The sequence below is a fragment of the Puntigrus tetrazona genome, chromosome 2 (genome assembly GCF_018831695.1).
Source record: "Puntigrus tetrazona isolate hp1 chromosome 2, ASM1883169v1, whole genome shotgun sequence".
In the NCBI taxonomy this organism is placed as follows: Eukaryota; Metazoa; Chordata; class Actinopteri; order Cypriniformes; family Cyprinidae; genus Puntigrus; species Puntigrus tetrazona.
In genome coordinates, this window is record NC_056700.1 from 14,849,683 (window position 1) to 14,863,574 (window position 13,892).

Sequence of the window (13,892 nt, forward strand, 5' to 3'; positions counted from 1 at the left end):
AATTAAAGTGTAATTACAGTTTTGCGAAGAGATACAATCATTTTATATGATAACCAGATTTAATTTAGGCTTATATCTAAATGATTAAAACAGTTCATATAAAATATATATATATATTCATAATTTAGAGCCTGAATTTATTATCTTTACGGGACTAAACTGCTTGTTTTAATATAATGCCTTAATTTCTTTTGGGTCTTACAAGTTGTGGTTATCTAGACCTTTAATGGATAAACCTCTGTTTTGTTTTTTTAAAATGCAAGCACCGACAGCAATGTCTTCGCTGGTTACTGTGTGATAACCGAATTAGTAAATGATTAGTAAATAAACTGCGGACCAATATGCTTTCTAATACAAGCTCCATGTAGCCCATTCAAACAGCACTGCAGGAAGTTGCGGTCTATCTGTTTGTCCAAATCAGCGCTGGAACATTACTAGTCAGCTGCTCCGTAACATTTAAAATAAGACAATAATAACAACAATTACAACATTATACATACTGTTGAGATCTGTAATGTTTAAAAAAAAAAAAAGTCTTCTAATACATACCTGATTCAAGAAAGGGGTCTCAAATGGGCAAAAATTATGCTTTGAAGTGTTTAGTTTTACGTAAATAATATTCAATTATTTTTTAATTTTTTTTCCAAAAGCTAGACGGAACAGTAAAAAGCACATTTTGGCTATATGCAATTGTGAAATAATTGACATTATATGGGGAAAATGCAAAAAAAACCTATCCGGGATTCGCCCTTCGATGCAGCGTTTCATTTGGTTCAACTTTGGTCAAGACTTTATTTCGGTGCATCCCTAACAGAATTAATGACGATATTTATTTTTGGGTGAACCCTTTCAGCTTCTTTGTAAAAAAACCATAAGTGTAACTTAATCATCAACGTCAACCTTATGTAAAGTAACTGACACATGATTCATTTTTAGATCCGGTTTACATTTATTGACATGTGGAGTAAAGCAGTCACACTTCAGCTTCTACTGCTAGTAAAAAAACAGTTCAGATTTTAGTTTATTTCATACACAACATAAGGTTTATCATTTCCTAGAAGATTTAAAGAAAAATGTATCAATTAATGGCATCTTCGGGGAGAAAAAAAACCAGATCCACATGGTCAAAAAAAGCAGGATGATGGAAGCCACCTCTCATAATTCAGCAGTTCTTTCTCCCGTTTACTCACGAAGGAATCAGTTTCTGTTGGCGTATAAACCGTTTGTTGGAGCTCACAATCCTTGCTTTTTGAGAGGCACCTATAAATAAACAGACAGCTCAGTCCGTTGCTTTACAAAGCATGTCAAGGACATAATATACTTGCTATGTAAACTACTTACCCAATTTTTTATTTGCAAACTCCACAGCTGCACCTTGGCTCGCTCCCCTCTTCTTTTTGAGCGACAGAAGCTCTGCATCTGACGATAAATGCACACACAAGTATTTTGAACATCCAGTTGAACTCCACAATCCGGTAAAAGAAAGATCTGAACTGCACAACTATGAACTGACTGGTTGTTCTACGGGTTCCTTTTCCATAAAGACGGAACCGAATGAAGTCCATGGCCTTTTGTTGCAATGATTTTGCAGCGGATTCATCTTTAATCCTCGTTACTCTGTAGCTGTCCGGTAAACTGAAAGCAGACACATTTTCCAAATGCACATGCGGAACCCTTTATAAATGATAGATGTAAAAATAATACCATTTTTACCTTTTTGAGATTTTCTTCATAGGTGAAATCCCCGTCTTCTTCTGATCTACAAAAAAGTTGTTTGTCATTCAATACTTGCCCCAACAGGAAAAAAAAGTGTTAAGATATATAAGATTCCAAGGTTAGGGTTTTTATTGCTACCTTTGTTGTTGTCTGACGGCTTTGTTGACACCTCTTCGCTGATATCTCTGTTGTGTGATGGACCTGGTTGTCTAAAACGAAAGAACAACAATCCATCAAGTTTCCAAAAACAACTTCAGAAATCCAATGGTTTCCATTTTGATGGAGGTCTTACTTTGGGGGTTCTTTATCAAACTCCTCCAGAAACTCTTGAGGAAGTAGTTTTTTCTTCTAAAAAAACAAAAACAAAACAGACATACCATGACATTTTGACATGTTGAATAAACAATTTACTGAGAATTGCGTTAAGTTTGTTTCTAGGCAATAATAACGCAGACATCCTGAGGACAGCATACACCACCCTGTACCTTTTGTTCTTGAAACAGCTGATGCCTCTTTTTCCGCTTCTCCTTTAATACGTCCTTTTCTCTGAAATCAAAGTAAACACAAAAATGTTACCCCGCATAAGCTCGTGTGCTCCGTGTTTGATCTCACTCAGACCTTTTGGCTGCTTCCAGGGCATCTTTGACGATCCTCAGAGCAGCGCTTTTGGACGCATCAAAGGTGACCTCTTCTGGGAGTTCATCATCACTGGATTCAATCTGAGCCTCTGTCAACGCAGACATTTTGTCAGTCTCTTTTAACGGATTCAACCAAATTTTAGTACGCACGTTGAACGGGACTCGCCATATTAATAAGTCGACAACACTAGACGAACATTAAAGACGGGCAGGCTAAAGTCAAAGGTGTTGGCAGCAATGGACGCTGCCCCCTAGTGGCCTGGGTGTCAAATCGGCTCGTAAACAAACTCATGCAAATGGCGGAGTTGATATTAAAAGCATATACGCCTGACACTGACTATATAAAGATGTCTGTACCGTCAGATTAGTTGGTAACGCATTCTTTCAGCGCACAGAGATAAGTCTTTATTGTTTTAGACTAAGAACCAAACGCTAAATAACATTTTGTTGTTGTAGTTACCACTATATCAACTATTACTGATCGTGTGTGGCGTTATTGTTTAGTTCTTTACAACAAATATGTAAATAATACATGAACTGTTACACATTAGTTATATACATTAATAACAATACAGTGCATTTATAATTATATTATTATTATACTGGTAATTTAAAAATGTTGAAATGTATATGCTTCGTTACAACAGAAACAATTACATGTAAAACAAATGATACGTTTTAGTATTTTAATTTTTAATAAATTATGTGTTATTGTTAGGAATACGTGTTAGTGATCAAAAAGCCCTCGTGATATTTTTTCAGCTGGCGGAGAAATAATTAAATAGGTTTGTCGTGCGATTGGGTACATCTGACCAATCAGTGTTTCCGACGTGTTTGCGACATGGATGCTGCTATATTTTGTCGCTTTTGGATGAGGCACCAGCGCAGTCGAGCGCAGACGCTTTTTGGGGGGGTGAAAAAAAATCCTCTTGTTCACCGACAGGCCTTGAATATTATATATGAATACTTAAATCTCATGCAGCTAGAGCTTTACCGGCAGACATGTCAGGCTTTGTTGTTTTTGCACTAGCGCTCTCATTATCTGCGATGCTGCCTTGTCTGGGCTCTCCTCCGCGTCCAGGAGCTGCAGCGCCGAAGCCCTGTCCGGCGCCGTTACAGTGGGAGGGTCGCACCGTCGAGTACGATCACGGCACCGGACGAAACACACGGGCGGCGGTCTCCTACGACGCGCAGAATCAGAGAGTTAGGGTCCTGGAGCAGAAGACGGGACACACACCATGTAAGAAGTACGAATTCATCAGATGCTATGAAATAGATTTTAATACGAGCTCTTATCAATCACTTCAGCGAGACCTTTTTTTCTCTTATTTTCTAAATATCTAAACATTTTAAGTCCACGTGCATTTAAGAATATTTATGTCATTTTTCCAGAAAATACGATTTTATTTGTAATAATGATTATTATAATAATAGTTAATTTATATATATATATATATATATATATATATATATATATATATATATAAATTTCAGAAAATACGATTTTATTTGTAATAATAATAATTATTATAATAATAGTTCATGTATATATATATATATATATATATATATATATATATATATATATATATATATATATATATATATATTAAAATAAACTATTATTATAATAATCATTATTACACATAGTAATATTTGTAATATCGGTCATTCAACAGCAACAATAAAATCTAATCAATTTACTTATTTATATTTAAAATGTAAGATATGAAGTCTTCCATAGAGTTTTCTCTGCATAACTGACTTAAATTAAGAAAAAATGGATTGAAAAAAATAGAATTAATTTAAAAAGACAATATGTTTTTTCGTACCCCGCAGATATTTACCTTTTTTTAAGCATAAAGTCAGTTTGATTCCAAAACCAAGTCATTTTACATCTCAAGCAAATGATTTAATGTTCAGATATGTGTTTTGGAAAAATGGACAAGTCATTATTTATGTAATATTTAATATTTTGCTTCTATATGCCTACCTCATTTGTACGTCGCTTTGGATAAAGGCGTCTGCTAAATGACTAAATGTAAATGTAAATGTAAATGTAATATTAGTAGCATTAGTAGCCTATTTGTCATTTTAGGTTAAAATATGTTTAATTAAAATATTGTAAAATATGACTGCTTGTTCACAGTTGTATAGCTTGAATTGTATTTAAAACAAAAGACATTTCCTGGCGTTAAAAGTATTTCAATTGTGCAATTGTCTTTGAGGTTCTTTGAGTACATCTACTTATTCAAAAGTGGAGTGCTGTTCCAAATTGAGGAGATTACTAAGCAGTGTGCAAAGATCGCTCTGACGGAGGCCTGGGACCCGTATGACATTCCCCTGAACTCCACGTACGAGGACCAGTACTTCATTGGAGGACCCGGAGACATGATCGAGGTCCAAGAGTGGTCTGATCGGAAACCAGCTCGCAAAAGTATGTTTGTTACAAATACGTTTACCCCACGTTGTCCCGACTTGCACGGCCTGAGCTTTTGCACTTTGTTCTGTCTTTCACAGATGAAGCTTGGGTTGGCGTGTACACCCTGAAGGACTGCTATCCCGTACAGGAGACATACGCCAAAAACAGCAGCGTGACCACATCCACTCGCTTCTTCGACCTTCAGCTGGGCATTAGTGACCCGGGGGTGTTCGACCCACCCAGTACCTGCCAGTCGGCTCTGACTGAGAAGATGACGTCCGACTGCTGAAGACACGGCTTGGCTTTACATGCACAATATACATTAACCACGATACAGTAGGCTTACATAAACGGCTTCTAAATAAATGACAGTAAAAGAGCACATGAAATGAGCGCAGGTACTGTTAAATATAATCCGCTTTGAAATGATCAATGTTTTAAGTTTAGTAGTTCTTGTTGATTTATGGTGTGAAGTGTGCCTCATTTTATTAAAGCCTCATTTTTAATATGCCACATTTTGGGCAAATTACCACTGTGTGTTGTGCTGGTCTAGGATGGACTGATGTGGTGCTTGATTTTTCGTTTGACAGTCAATATTCTGTTTGTCTGATCATTGTTTTATTTATCATTTTAGACGATTCACAGTGTGGACGCTTACAGTTTAAGTTACAGAAACCTCTGGAATTGTGATTTCAATAAAATGGTTTACCTCACTGCTGCTGTTGTTGAGCAAATTAATTTAACAATATCGTAAGACAGTGTTTTGCATAGACAAGGTGGAAGCATGGGGTTTTCTGCTCGAGTCTGTAGAAGTGTGAAATAAAGACCTGGCTATCTGTCATGATAATGAACAATTAACAAAGACGCTGGCTGACAGTGTTACTAAATAATGTATGATAGAATCTTGATTAACATGAATAAAGTGACTCAGAAACTAAAAGGTCTATACTGGCATTAAAGACATTTGACATCAAATCTACCATTTCGCAAAAAGAACAATGAAATTATCATTGGATAATGTAGGCTATATTGTTTAAAATTAATACACAAAATATTCGGACACAATTAATGTGTTGAACTACAGTAACCTTCAAAAGTCAAAAGTTCATTCTGAGAGGAGCTCTGTTTGATTTGTAAGCATCATTTGTTCTTTCTAATTCAATGGAATTTAAATTAAATTTTTACCTTTAGGACATGCGTTTGAAAAAAAACGTAGATCTATATTATATTCCACTAGGTCTGTTATTGTTATAGTTTGTTATAAATGTAGTGAACGGTTAGAACTGAGTATAATGAATGAACGGCAGCGGAGTTTGCTTTCTGACTAAAATGTACTACATACCCCAGAATTCCCTTTCCAAAACAACACACGCGTTTCCTGTATGATTGAAACGAAAGTCATCAGATGGTGCGGAATTTTTAGCGACAGGTAGATCCTCACTGCCCTGTCAGTTGTTTTATAATACAAGGCGTGCTTTTATAGGACTTCCCAGCAAGGTAAGCGACGCGATCGGTAGCTCACGTAAATTTTGATAAACCGATGCTAAAAGAAATTAACATTTGTTCTGTTCTGTAAGTTGACCCGATGCAACCGGATAGATTGTTTTAACAGACATTATAAGTGTGTTTTTTGTATATTTCGCTCGTTGCCGTTTTAGTTACCCTGACAGACATATGTGATGTGTAATTATCACACCGTTTCAAATTTTGCGCTGCTTTTTCTCTTATACTGCTGTATTATCATCATGCTAACGTTAGCCCATAGCATGCAGATTTCTTTGGCAGAACTCTGAATGAACCACTTAAGAACATAAACACAAAACAGCACAAATGGCGTGAGTCGGGCGTGCTGTACACTTTCATTTTCCTTATTATAAAAGGAACTAGGCCAGGTTTGTAGTTGAGCCAGCAATGAAGTCGCATTCCCATATTAATTATATTGTCAATAAAGGTAATCTAAAGCGTTAGGAAGCACGGCATGAAGTTGGATCACTTTCCATGTACATGTCTTTTGTGGGGAAGCAAATGGTTAGCGCAGTCAGGTCTGTCTTACACAGCGGTATGCAAACAATGCAGCTCACAAGGCATGAGAATTCCTGTGCTCGTGCTTTTTGGTAAATGACATCAGTAAGAGGAAGTTGTCCCAACAACCAAACAGACAGTTGCTGTTCTCTTAAACTTTTGCCTCTTATATAAAAATGTTTATTTGGGTACTTCCTGCTAATGTTCCTGATAAGACTGGCTTGACTACATTTTCATGCCTAGTTGCTATTCACTCTTCTCTTACCACAGCAGTCCTTGCAGTTGTCCCCAAAACTGATGTATTTTAAGATTTGTTGTTTTTTGTAATTCTCATGTGTCGTGATGTGAAACGAGTTGAAACATTGTTGACTTTTCTTCACGATTTACATTATATTCACCAATAAATAATACGCAGGCACGTCATATTAATTTGAGTTCAGAGTGTAACAGAACATCAGCTTTTCTTGAACCAAGTGGTCAGTTATTAATCGTTGTTATGGCCAGAAGGTTTTACAACTGAAGGCCTCGTTTGACCAATCAGAATTCAGTATCTCAAAGATGTCTAACATTTTCGGCAGCATTGGTTCTGAAGTATTTTTCCAATTCATTTTTCCACATAGGACTATGTTAAAGTGTTATAAGCCATGAACCAACCAACTATGATAATTACAACATTACAAACTTCGATGCAAAAATTAGATGTCAGCTTTAATGAAGATAAGAATTACATTTTCAAATTATATAATGAAATTAAAAAAAAACAGATACATATAAAATATCGATATAAAGATGTTAATTGTGTATGCGGAAACAACATTTAACTATTATTTCCAAATAAAGTGTTCTTTGCATTTAATTTCTCTGATGGGTGGACATTTCTTGAAGAGTCATAGGTAATTGATTTTTGAAGAATTCACAGTTATTTAAAAATAAGAAATAATACAGACTGGTGGTGTCAACAAAAGCATGTGCCCTCAGTCAACAATATCACAACTCTGTATGTGTGCCTTTAAAATATTTTGGAAAAACATAATTGTTAAAAATCAATTCCCCTTTGGATGAAATGCATGTGATTTTTTTTTTTTTTTTTTTTTTTTTTTTAATATATCTGTGACCCAAGTTGCTCTCTGTCACTGGTGTTAATGTTTCATCCCTTCTCTCTTTGCGTGAGCGTGGCTGTGTGTTTTATAAATATATCCACTTAGTTGCAGGATGTTCAGTGGGTTTGCTGATTGAAAGACGTCACAAAGTCCTAAACAAATGACAGTAATAACTATAAACCTTTGATCGCTGTGCAAAATGCCTCCACTTTGTGTGTGATTTCAGAACTAGGCATGACCGCCGAGTCTGACTTTCCAGAAGAGTGAGTGTGAATGGAGCGGACGAGTCATGGACAGCCAGTGCAGCGGCAGTGTGGGTTCACGGGCCACTACAGGGGCTGTGGTCAACATTAACTCAACGCCCATTTCTGCTCGTATCGAGTCCTATGAAGGGGGAGAACAGAAGTGCATCTCTGATGTCCGAAGAACCTTCTGCTTGTTTGTGACCTTTGACCTTTTGTTCATCACCTTGCTGTGGATCATTGAGCTCAATGTATGTTGCGGTCATGCATTTCCATCAGATACATTATTAATAATGTAAAGTTTTTGACGTCTTTTAAATATATGTGGATTGATTTAGTGGCATGTCATTTTATCTGAAGCACACATGAGGATTTTTTTGTTGCTGTTTGTCTCTATCCAGGTCAATGGAGGTATAAAGGAGCACCTCAAAAAAGAGGTGTTGGAGTATGATTACCACGAATCGTTTTTTGACATTTTTGTAAGTACTGACGTATACAACACCCTCTGTGTCTGAAATACTAGCTTGTTATTTGATTAAGTGTTTTCAAGTATATATTTTAGATCAGACGGATTTGGCTGACAAAAAACGTTTGGGAATCCCTAACTTATTGCATATCGAATAGATGTGTGCACAAGTAAACAGGACCTGCTTTTTATGGGATACATTACATTTCGGTGCTTTAGCAGGGAAATCACCAGCATTTAAAGGTGTGTATTCTGATGAAACTGCTTGTGGTTAAAATTTTTTAGGGCCAGTCCATCCAACGGTTCCCTTTTCAAAGATGACTCTTCTCACTTAACACCTCACTTACGCTCTTTCAAACCACACAGTTTCTGTCCAGGAAAACATAGGCCTGGTGTTACAGACAGGGCTTAAATTAAGCCTTCAAGTAGTTTCTTTTTAAAATGTGCCTTAGAAAAAAAATTTATTGCTGCGTATTTTCGTACAAATCAACAGCACAAACATATGTAAATGGGACAGTTCACACAAAAATGACAATTCTGTAATTAATTCCTCACCTTCGTGTCATTCCAAACCAAACCTGTGAGACCTTCGTTCATCTTCAGAACACAAATTTAGATATTTTTGATGAAATCTGAGAGCTGACCCTTCATAGACAGCAACACACGTTTAAGGCCTAGAAAGGTAGTAAGGGCATTGTTGAAATAGTCTGTTAGACATCAGAGGTTTAACTGTGATTTTATGAAGCTAAGCCTTATTTAACTATTTAAGAAAGTAGGAAAGCCTTAGAGGTTTGGAAAGACTTAATGGTGAGCACATGGTGATCTAATTGAACTATTTAAGCCTTCTTTCTAGGGGTCGCATACATATAAAATGGCTTGTATCCGTGATATACACATGCAGTTGTTTTGAAATGATTGTTAAAAACTTTATTTTTAATTGTTTAAACATGAGACTTCCTGCCTTAGTGTGCTGCTGGGGGGAATAAAAAGCATGGTTCTTATTACTTTGTGTTTGGGAAATAACTAGACTTTGCCCTTTAAGCTTCTGTTTGGCCCAGATTTATGTTAATACACAGTAATGCCATTTTTAAAATGCTACCTCGCTGCATTCTTTAAACTGATGTTTTAAAGTAACAAATCATTTAAGAAAGGCTGATGAGCAAGTTCTGAAAGTTTGATGCATGTAACACTACCGTTTGAAATCCAGTGATATTGTAAAAAGGTATTGCAATTTAAAATGTTTTCTGCTTTTATATATTTAAGAAATTATATTGACATTGATTCCTGTAAATTCCTGCAACGCTGAAATGTAATCAAGTCTTAACATGATCCTTTCTTCAGTGGTCAAGAAACGGCTGCTTAGCTGGAAGCCCTGATATACTTTTGAATGTAATATATTGAATGTAAACATTTAAACATATTAAATGTAAATCTTTTGTAACATCATGAATGCCTTTACTGTCACGTTTGATAAGTTTAATGTATAAACTGTGCGTGCTGTATATGTTGTTTATACGGAAGCAAAATCTAATGTTATTGTGTGAATGTTTCTGTCCTCAGCTCTTGGCTGTGTTCCGCTTCACGGCTTTGATTCTGGCCTATGCGGTTTGTAAGCTGCGCCACTGGTGGGCCATTGCGGTAAGAGACTATCCATGTCCCTCCATCCTCCACCAGAAGGCACTGTTGCTTTACTCATTAATAACTCTCTCTATTTTTCCTTTATGGTTTTAAAGTTGCTAGCTCAAAACAGTTCGACTTAACGTTGCTTGAACGTGCATTTATATGGGTTTAAAAGACCCATAGGTTAATATAACGACCATCGCATCTCTACATTTCTTCATTACAGATAACTACAGCAATCACAACTGGTTTCTTAATAGTCAAAGTAGTTTTATCAAAGGTATGAGATGCTTTTCTATTAAATTTTCTTCTTCACGTTATTCATTTATTAATGCTGTGACCAAAATAACCTTCTGTTGTTGTCTAGCTTCTTTCACAGGGAGCTTTTGGGTATTTGTTACCCATTATCTCCTTTATTCTGGCGTGGATAGAGACGTGGCTGCTGGACTTCAAAGTCCTGCCCCAGGAGGCCGGGGATGAAATCAGTGAGATTTTAATATCTAAATGTTAAAAAAGTAATCGTAACTGTGATCAGTAAAGGCCAGTGGACGTAGTTATAACGTACGGAGATTGTGATTTGCTCGTGCGTTATGTAGCTGACGTGTGTGTGCTGTGTGGCAGGGTATCTTTCCGTGCAGAATGCGCTGGATCGAGAACCTCTTTTACACCCGGGACCCGCTCCAGACGGCCAGTTCTACTCTCCTCCTGAGTCCATGGCAGGTAATAACTCACTAACTGTTCGGTTCTTGCTGAACAAACGTGAAGATGGTTCCTGAAAATGGGCCACGTGGAAATCTAAAGTCGTGTGTTTTAATAGTTGTAATAACTTGCTTTTCTGATTTTATTATAGTTTGTTAAAAAACACGTGTCACGGTTACATGCGTGAGATAAAGCACGTTTGAACAACATTAATCTTTCAGGAAATGCCCCTGTCAGAGCTCAGGTGCACTGCTGTGAGTGCTAGAGATATTCAAGGAAAATTGTATTTGGAGGTGTTGCAGCTGCGTTAAAGTGCCTTGGGAAAATATTAATATTCCTATTAATAAATTGTATATTTTGCTTCATTATGATTTTACACACAAATAGTTTTTTTCTGGATGGTCAAAATCATATATTAAGCTGAGTGTCCAGCTTTGAGGTGTCCATCATTTTAAAAAAAACAAAACAAAACAAAACAAAACAAAAAAAACAACATCAATAATATATATATATATATATATATTTTTTTTACTGTTACTACTGAAAGCTATATCACATTATTATGGGGTCCCCTTTAAAGCTTTTGGAATCTTTTTTTTTTTAAGTTTTGATTCTTGCATTTTGACAATAAACAGTATACTTATTGAACAAAATTTATCACAATTACCAGAAAATAGTAACCTTTGTTTTTTACCCCTTTGCCTCATATATTTCTGAGATTTTTAAACAAAACAAACTTTTATGATTAATAGTTACACAAAATCTGTTGCTATATCAATGTTCAAGAAAAACAAGTATATTTTTTTGCAGTCACTATGAAGATCCGTCAGTATTTTTCTTTTCTCACACTGCATGCGCCGGAAACAAAGCTGTGAAACACACCACGAGTAGAAAAACATTCATACACTAACATTATCTTTTATCTATTATCTATATCTATTTCTATATATACATACATATACAGCATGTATAATTTAATCTTCACAATTTGGGGAAAGAGTTGACTAAAAGGCATTTATAATCTTACAAACAAAATCAAATAAGAATCCTAAAAAAAGAAGTATCTCTCTAGATTTGCTGACTTATTTCTAGTTTGATTGTTAAGTTTAGTTTATTTGCTTTAGCTAGATTTGGTTTGTTGGTAACATTTTATTTTTAGTTCTTTAGTCCTCAGTATTATATGTTAAAATGCATACTAACTGGCTTATTGGCTGTTTATTAGTACATATAAAGCACATATTCTGCATGAACTTATTACACATTTTCTAATCCTACAAATACCTAAACTTTTTTACTGTTTAAAAGCAGTTAATTGAGACAAAAGTCATAGTTAATAGTTGTTAATAAATAAAGTTTGACCATTTACTTTTGTTTTCATTCTTTGAACCTGATAGATAAATCAGCAGTGTCTATTGTAGGCAACTGCACTCTTTTTGGCATTACTGTATCTGTCCATTTGTGTTTTATGCATTTATGATAAATGATCGCATATGACTTTGCATTACCCTGTGCATTTATGTGCTTTAGTTTAGTTATATATCCATAAGTGAATAACATTGGAGTAAGTATATTTAAGTGTATAATGTGTGTGTGTAAAATATATAGTGTACTATATAGTGTATATATATTTCTTTTCTTTTTTTTTTTTTTTGCAAGAACTTTTTATAGTGTTTTATTGTATTAGTTCATGTATCAGTTTTCATTTGCTTAGTTGGTTAGGAAAACATCACAGACCACAAAATGATGTGCACTTTATTAAAATGAGAAAATTGGAAATGTGCATTTTACAAATATTACTTACCTAGTGCATTCATAAAACCATTGTGCATTCATGTTTTGTTGTTAATCACACTAAAAATGATCTTTTGCTTCTGTAGACTCCGATGAAGACCTTGATGATAAACATGATCTTGAGAAGCCCATCATCTAGCAGGTATCAATACTAATGCTCATTTTATTAAATGTTTTTCTTCCTTAGTTGAATTCATCTAAATAATCTATTTTGCTTTTTTCATTAGGAACTCCAGATTAAACTGATTCGACTCTTCCAGCTCCGCTCGACCTCGGGCCACATGTCTTAACATGGGTTTTTGTAGACGGGTGACCAGAACCAGAGTCACCCTGCCTTAAATCCACCATCGCCGTGCTCAGCATTATGTTTATTTGTCTCTCAATGCCCACTCAAGCTCTTAGTGCAATCGATTTTTTTGTGTCTTAAAAAAAATAGTTTATGTACTGAAACTGAAAAATGAAGGATTTTAATGTGTATTTTGATCATCAAATGATATCAGTGTTGAACGCCACATTTATGATCTTCAGATGCTTCCATGTAACAAAACGACTGCCGTCTCACGTTAAGCTATAATCTCCATATGTGTATTAACACTGTTATGCCTCTGATCTCACGTACAGCACCGGAGTTGACCTAAATGTGAAAAGCAGTATAGTCTCAGGTCTGCACTGCCACTCATCTGTGTGCGAAAATGTCATGTTTTTTCTTTCCGTCGTCTTTTTTTTAATGCTTTTTCTACCAATCTGAACGGAGAGAGATGATAGGTTAGGCTTGATGTACTTGCAAATTAAAGGACTCGACTAGTTTTGCATGAAACGCACTTAAATGACCACGGCTCGTAACGACGCATGGACGTGTAATATGTTTTTTAAAGTTTGTTTCGGTTCCTCTTCAGTTAGCATTCTTAAACCATCGTAATTAAGTGAAATAAATCGGCTTTCTGTTGAGTTTGCTTTTGCCGCGCTTACTGAATAAGGGCTTACGTATCTGGTGCAGGTCCGGGACCAGAATCATTTCTGCAACTATGGCAAAGCCTCGAGTGCGCAGGATGATGGCAGATTGTAATTCTTCTTTCGGCGTGCATTAAAACGATTGGTGTTTTTATGTAATGCGTCTTTCTGCGTGAGTTTTTTTTTTACAGCTTGAAAGCGCGGGGAGCGGAAACCCCAGCTGAG

The 13,892-nt window shown here is 35.8% G+C and overlaps 3 protein-coding genes across 3 annotated transcripts; 2 read left to right on the forward strand and 1 right to left on the reverse strand.

Annotated features, from left to right (window-relative positions):
- Positions 1-925: 925 nt before the first annotated feature.
- Positions 926-2,552, reverse strand: nol7 (nucleolar protein 7; the record flags this gene model as incomplete). The annotated part of the gene is made up of 8 exons (XM_043222220.1): positions 926-1,260; positions 1,342-1,419; positions 1,514-1,635; positions 1,714-1,759; positions 1,855-1,925; positions 2,009-2,064; positions 2,202-2,262; positions 2,335-2,552. Coding segments are annotated over 8 exons (726 nt in total), but the record flags the coding sequence as incomplete, so codon positions are not given.
- Positions 2,553-3,017: 465 nt separating this feature from the next.
- Positions 3,018-5,489, forward strand: epdr1 (ependymin related 1). The gene is made up of 3 exons (XM_043261364.1): positions 3,018-3,601; positions 4,583-4,791; positions 4,875-5,489. Exons 1-3 carry the CDS (start codon positions 3,357-3,359, stop codon positions 5,063-5,065), a joined length of 645 nt encoding a protein of 214 aa, XP_043117299.1. The 5' UTR covers positions 3,018-3,356; the 3' UTR covers positions 5,066-5,489.
- A 657-nt stretch (positions 5,490-6,146) lies between these two features.
- stard3nl (STARD3 N-terminal like) lies at positions 6,147-13,826 on the forward strand. Its single transcript, XM_043261298.1, has 9 exons — positions 6,147-6,273; positions 8,125-8,391; positions 8,542-8,619; positions 10,167-10,244; positions 10,453-10,506; positions 10,594-10,711; positions 10,848-10,946; positions 12,803-12,858; positions 12,944-13,826. The coding sequence occupies exons 2-8, from the start codon at positions 8,188-8,190 to the stop codon at positions 12,853-12,855; spliced, it is 684 nt and encodes a 227-aa protein (XP_043117233.1). The 5' UTR covers positions 6,147-6,273; positions 8,125-8,187; the 3' UTR covers positions 12,856-12,858; positions 12,944-13,826.
- Positions 13,827-13,892: the final 66 nt, after the last annotated feature.

Bases quoted from the DNA above. Each gene is read 5' to 3' on its own strand.
- epdr1 (XM_043261364.1), top strand. From the start codon at position 3,357: ATGTCAGGCTTTGTTGTTTTTGCACTAGCGCTCTCATTATCTGCGATG. The intron at 3,602-4,582 runs GTACGAATTCAT...ATTGTCTTTGAG, and splicing joins GGACACACACCATGTAAGAA to GTTCTTTGAGTACATCTACT. The intron at 4,792-4,874 runs GTATGTTTGTTA...TGTCTTTCACAG, and splicing joins TCGGAAACCAGCTCGCAAAA to ATGAAGCTTGGGTTGGCGTG.
- stard3nl (XM_043261298.1), top strand. From the start codon at position 8,188: ATGGACAGCCAGTGCAGCGGCAGTGTGGGTTCACGGGCCACTACAGGG. The intron at 8,392-8,541 runs GTATGTTGCGGT...GTCTCTATCCAG, and splicing joins TGTGGATCATTGAGCTCAAT to GTCAATGGAGGTATAAAGGA. The intron at 10,947-12,802 runs GTAATAACTCAC...TTGCTTCTGTAG, and splicing joins TCCTCCTGAGTCCATGGCAG to ACTCCGATGAAGACCTTGAT.